Below are 6,098 nucleotides of genomic sequence, written 5' to 3'. Positions count from 1 at the left end.
TTTTATAATTAGTTCTGTGAAACAGCAACCCGAGAATAACCAGACAATATATGGTTGCTGTGAAACCTTGTGAAGCCTAGTTTCTAAAATGAGACCTTATTAGTACACTAACCTACAGTATCCATAATGCCTATTTCCTAGACAGACTTCAGGCCTGATGGAATTTGTAGATTTATAGGAAGTTACAAAAGAGAGAAGGCCACTTAACCAGTATTGCCCCTTTGGTAATTAGTAAGCAATTAATCAAAGGTCTTCTTCCAGTACTCAAAACAAATTAGGATTTTGATTTCAACAGCATGGCTGCATAGCTTTTTCCATAGCAGCACAAGTCTTGTGTAAAGATGTGTCTCTATTCTTAGTTTAAAATAGACTTCCATATACTTTCCAGTTGTATTCTCTGGTTCAGTTTCCATTGTTCGCTCTGAAGAAGCTTATCGGGGCATTTTCATTCTAAAAGAAAATGTCCACCTTACAGTCTAAGATGCCTTATAACCTGCATGTAATATTGGACTGGTATCATTAATGAGATACATCTGTAAAACTACCTGCTTCCTTGAAATAGTCTTGAAGCAACATTTCCTAAATTCCTCTATAAAATACATGATAAAGCCACTAAATCTGTTAAATAATGGAAATCGGTAAAAAAATAAAAATAATGTGGGTCACTGTCTTCTTAAATTTATTCTAGTTCATTTCTTTGTAATATTTAGTGGGCTTTGATGTGCATTCATCATGTTAAACACTGCACTCCCATTATTTTAATTTTAGAGCTCTTTTTGGAATTTCAGCTTCCTAGTGCGGTATTATGCTGATCCTGGTAATGAATTTAGAATATTCAATTTGTTAGAAAGAAAAAACACAAGGTCAACAGCAAACCTCAAGATGGAACCAAGTCCTAAATAGTGCTATAGATCTCTAAATACCACTGTATTTTATATTACACAATTCTCAGAATAATGAACAAATCAAAAATGGCTTTTTAAATTTTTATCATTGGCAAAACGCAAAATAAAAAAATGAAGACAAACAACTGTTTAATTTCAAACGTTAATATATTTTCTATTTTGCAGCGCACATATGCATCTGATTTGCCACCCTTATTTGCAACAACAATGATCGTTTTATTTTTAAATAGGGTGATATCTTTATGATGCCTTTTAAAATAAATATATTTTTATAAAATAAAACTTCAAATAAATATTCTTTACACTAAACAATATGTTGAAAAATTAGAATATAAAGGCTGTTTCTTATGGTCACTGTACAATGTACATGTAAAGTTGAGAGGATAAGATTCTTTTACAGTTTGACTTTTGTAAGGTACAACAGTCTACAACATACTGATTGATTCACATTCAACTGAATGTACAACATATTAGTATAATATTTTTTCTCAAGATGCCACTGCTTTGGCACCACGTTTTTTCACAGTTGAAATATTATATGTACAAAAATAAAACTATCTCTGGCAGAAAAAATGCTAATTTACATATTTTGCAAAAACTATTCACAAGCAAACAATTGGGCAGGAAAATTTGCAGCTGTAGCTTATAAGTTGTATTAAGAGTCTGTAGGACTAAATTTCTGGACTTAGTCTTTAAAAAAAAACAGATGGGCTTTATCCACATGCATCCCTAGACAAAATGGTGGCTAAAAGTGTGAGCCACTGCAAAGAGCTAAGCAAATCCCAATCTACTGCTTCTACAGTGCCAGAACTACAACTTTATTAGTTTGTTTCTGAAGTTGCACGTCCTTTATGATAAGATGTTTCCTGTGCCGGCTTTTCAAATTTCTGAGCCGAGGAATCTAAATTCTTGCAACAGATGGTGTTGGTGTTTTTGCACCTGCAGCCAGGTCGTTTGACAAGGTCATAACAGCCCTGACACACCTTAAGGCACCCCTTGGCTGGAAGGTAACACAACAAGCAAGGCAGAAATAGGGACATTATGCCCATGGCAGACCACCGCACACAACAGTTTGACTGACTGCAAGAACAGGGGTTGTCTGCACAGTTGTCTTCATCATCACTTGAACAGTGGTAAAACAGGCACTTAATACAGCAGACACAAGTACCATAGTCCACCAAATTCTGAAGAGAGCAAACGCACCGTTTGTCACAAACCCAGCAAGAGGGAAGAGTCCGTGGGTAAGTGCACTCCTCACATTTGCATTTTCCACAGTCTTCACAGCGATACACATGGTTTCCACATTCCTCAATAGTGAAGGGTTTAAGCTCCTCTGACTTAAGTTCAGAAGGTTTTGGCTGCACCCTGATTATCCGTTCAGTGGGAGAATCTCCCAAGAGCCTCTGCTCAGAGGAAGTACTGCTTGTAGTTGTCCTACTCCTTGAACCAGTGCTCACTGCATCAGTAGATTGGGACAAAGCCACCCGAGAAGAACGTGTATGGTAGTGATGTGGATCTCTGTGGATAAACCTCTGCTGCTCCTGTTCATTTGTCATGCCACTCACATTGTCCGTTTTGTGTTGAGTAGACTGGAGAGCAATGGGTTTACTCCCAGGTCTAGGAGCCACCATCGGTCCTTCTGTGTACTCATTGGAGCTTCTAATTATCCTGATCTGATCAAGTGACAACACCTGGGCCTGCTGAGTCAAGGTATCCCTGGAGTCAGGTTCTCCTGCATGCTGCCTCCCGCTGTCACGCAGAAGATGCAGCAGTGCAGGAGAACCACTGCTGATTTGAGTTCTTGTCTCCATCTTTACTCTGAAGAGGGATTCCTCCAGCAGGCGTAGAACACATCTGAAATCCTGAAAGAAATTAAATGAATGAAGCATGAGATAGGCAAGCCACACATAACTAATTTGGTAGACAACTTCATAACCAGCAGAAAAAAATAAAAGTGTTGAAAAAGGCTCTTTGAAGGTGATACATTTTCATAAACTCATAATGTTATAAATCAGATAAATAACAAATATAATCATATAGTGTCAAGGATATGAAAGGTGTGTTCAGCTCAACCTAAGCAGACTTCACTATTGCCATTTGTGTATGTTTGCATGTACTTGCAGAAAAAATATAAAACTTTCTGTAACCCCCCCTAAAATGCAGAATGTCAGCTTGTTTCAAAAATCATTTTATGCATGATAAGAACTTAGTCATGAAGGGTCAAAAATAAATTTCCACGTATGGAAATTAAAGCTTTAACCCCTGCTTAATCTTTTTTTACCTCCAATTTAAGACATCTACAAACCACACCAAGTGTAAAACAAATATCCTAATCAAAACTGTTGTTCTAAGTTATTTTATCACAATCTGGCAACCCCCTAAAAAGTTTCATACTTACATTGCTGTTATTTCATCCATTTACATCTTAATATTTCTTTTGACAAATACAATGTGCCTTTTTAAAAATGTGAAAATACTGCATTCTGCAGCTTTTATTTTATAACATTACACTTTATTTTTTTAACAAACTATGATTGGACTACCATATCAATGTTCACAATAGATTAACATTAAGTTAAAACAAAGTGTTCTACTTTAATTGTATTGAGGAACATTTTTACCTTAGTGCTCATAATCTCATTAATGATAATACCCCTATACAGTAGATTAACATGTTGATCGGAACAGATAAAAAATAAAATAAAACTGGCACTCAGTTTCAAAGTTAAAAATCTGTCTTATCCTTTTGTAATATCAAAAGCAAATTATTTGATTTCGGCAGGATTTAGCTTTGAGAGGAATGTTTTTTTTACCGTCAAATCCAGTTTGGTTTATGTGTCGAATAGTTCAAATAAACTTCCACTTGCATTTTTGCAAACTTTAGGATATTGACTTGGGATGTAATAATGCTTTTACGACGTTGTTCCTTTAGAAAGTTTAAACGGGATCACATCTTCTGAATTACAATGTAGCAAGCTAGACTTTTTAACATAACAAATAGCTCGCACCACACTCATGCATTTTTAAAGAGACTTGAATACCACAGTCTTTTATATTTTCAGAAGTGATGAAAATAGGGAGGTGCAGAAAGCTGATAAAGAATGAAATTTTCTGCAAGCGAAAAGTCAAAGTCTCAACAATGATGTCTGTTGAATGAAAACTTTCCTGATGAAACCAGTTTTAGCACCACACCGTATCTCCAGACAATACAGTGTTAAATACTGTACTAGTAAGTATTGTTATATATCCAACAAACTTATATTTATTAGCGAAACTATCTCGCCGTACGCAATTTAAAGAAGCTCAGTTTTAGACGTAAAGAGGAAGTTGATCTACTGGGTTCTTATTTTTCCACTGACACAGGTGCAAACTTTCGCTGTCATCTGCTTTTTTAAACTGCTTACCTAGTGAGAAGAAAGGCGTGGAACAATATTCTAACACGTTTTAAACATCACAAAATTTACAACCGCTCTGAACTATGACTATGACCTTTGATGAAAACGCAGCTAGGAGAACTCACACTGTCACTATTTCTGGCAATAATGGTATAAAAACAAAGCATTAAACTTATTAAAAACGGTAACATAGAAATGCATAATATTCATATTTAAGAACCGCATTCACCGTAATATTAAAAGTTATGATTATTTAGACCAAGGTTAATAATCCTTCTTATTGTTTCTCAGCTAACTGTAAATCTTAAGCTAAGCATTAATGTATTCTTTTAAAAAGAAAAAGTTAATGAAAATCTCCATGGCAGACCCTAAGAATGTGTGATCGGACTAAGGATTACACAGTCAAAGGTCTCTACCATTGGGGTGGGGCATTTGACAAATAGTTCAAAAAGGAAGACTATAAAGTTGCCGATATTGCAATAGAAACCACAAACCTGACTGTAACCTAAAAACGTTACACCTGAAAATAGTATAAAACAACTTTGGTGTCAGGACGCACGAGTGAGATTATAACAAATCCTTTGTGTGTATATGTATTATCATTACACCTACTCATTAATCGTGCAAGAAATAAGTATTAAAAGAATCAAGGAATGAAAAGGCAACACTCAAAACAGGTGACAAAGCTGCACTAAATCAAAAATAACCAAACCCGAATGCAACGTGGAATGCTCGCAAAAAACATTTCAAACAGATAAATATCGTTCAGATCACTGTGCTGCCAAAACATAATAATAATAATGCTGCTGAACACGAGATCACACTTACGCCCCCAGAACAGCACAAATGGCGCGGAGCTAAAGCACTCCGAGTACTCAAAAAGAACGCAAAAGTTTTTTTTTAACCCATGTTGTTAAAGCGATTCCACTGCCCAAAATCCAACATAGCATAACATTTCAGATTTCTTAATGTATAAAACCAAAAGCTCACCGTGAACGCACCACTGCCACCCTCTTCTTTTTTCCTTGAATTAGTAAATCCAAAGTAGGAAAACAATTTCCTAATCACTCTTATGTTGAACACCCATCCACAAAATCCAGCAGAACAGTCTGATCCCAATTATAACTCCTGATCCACTTCTATATTGCAAAAAAGAGAAAACATACACATTCCTTTCCAAACGAACACGAGGGCTTACGCGACAATAAAAAAAAACAAATAATTTCAAATAAAGTAAAGAGAATCCAACAGATCCCTGCAGTACTTCTTCATCAAAACGCAATGTACGGAGATCTTCAAAACGGCCCCCAGCACATTTAGCAAAAGACCTTCAGTGCCGTGCAAGCTGGATAGTTCTCAAGAAACGTTACTGTGGTTGCCGAATGTTTGGCTGCTTTGCACACCGAGGTTTTCTCTTCTTTTTTCTTTTTTTCCGGAGGAGGTCGGGTTTATGCAGTAAATGGCGTCATGTGGAAGTAAGGAGGAACAGAGCAGTTGTTGTCCCAGAGGATATATCGTATCCGGTCCCAGCTCATTGGCTCGACAGGACTCGCATTCACAGTGCTCTGTGCCAGCAGCTACTCAGAGCTGCGGGGGACACGCTTAAAAGGCCAATAACAAAATCATAACAAATACATGGCAAGACTTAAAAAGGAGAAAGTTGTCATGACCCTTCTACAAATACCTCCCAATAATGAAAATGAAAAAGAAATGTTAATATATATATATATCAGTACCAATTTAAGAACAGTTTTTCGTATTTACTTTATAATTTCTAACTCATTTTAACGAATTGCTC

General features: G+C 36.2%; 1 protein-coding gene across 1 annotated transcript; it reads right to left on the bottom strand.

The window, feature by feature from the left end:
- Positions 1-1,033: 1,033 nt before the first annotated feature.
- spry2 (sprouty RTK signaling antagonist 2) lies at positions 1,034-5,787 on the bottom strand. Its single transcript, XM_006638991.3, has 2 exons — positions 5,291-5,787; positions 1,034-2,767 (listed from the first exon to the last, which is right to left on the bottom strand). The coding sequence occupies exon 2, from the start codon at positions 2,714-2,716 to the stop codon at positions 1,727-1,729; it is 990 nt and encodes a 329-aa protein (XP_006639054.1). The 5' UTR covers positions 2,717-2,767; positions 5,291-5,787; the 3' UTR covers positions 1,034-1,726.
- Between the last annotated feature and the right edge of the window lie 311 nt (positions 5,788-6,098).

The sequence above is a fragment of the Lepisosteus oculatus genome, chromosome 15 (genome assembly GCF_040954835.1).
Source record: "Lepisosteus oculatus isolate fLepOcu1 chromosome 15, fLepOcu1.hap2, whole genome shotgun sequence".
NCBI classification, from domain to species: domain Eukaryota; kingdom Metazoa; phylum Chordata; class Actinopteri; order Semionotiformes; family Lepisosteidae; genus Lepisosteus; species Lepisosteus oculatus.
This window is presented reverse-complemented; position numbering and strand designations above follow the sequence as displayed.

What these genes read in the sequence shown, in the direction of transcription:
- spry2 (XM_006638991.3), bottom strand. Translation starts at nt 2,716, where the DNA reads ATGGAGACAAGAACTCAAATCAGCAGTGGTTCTCCTGCACTGCTGCAT.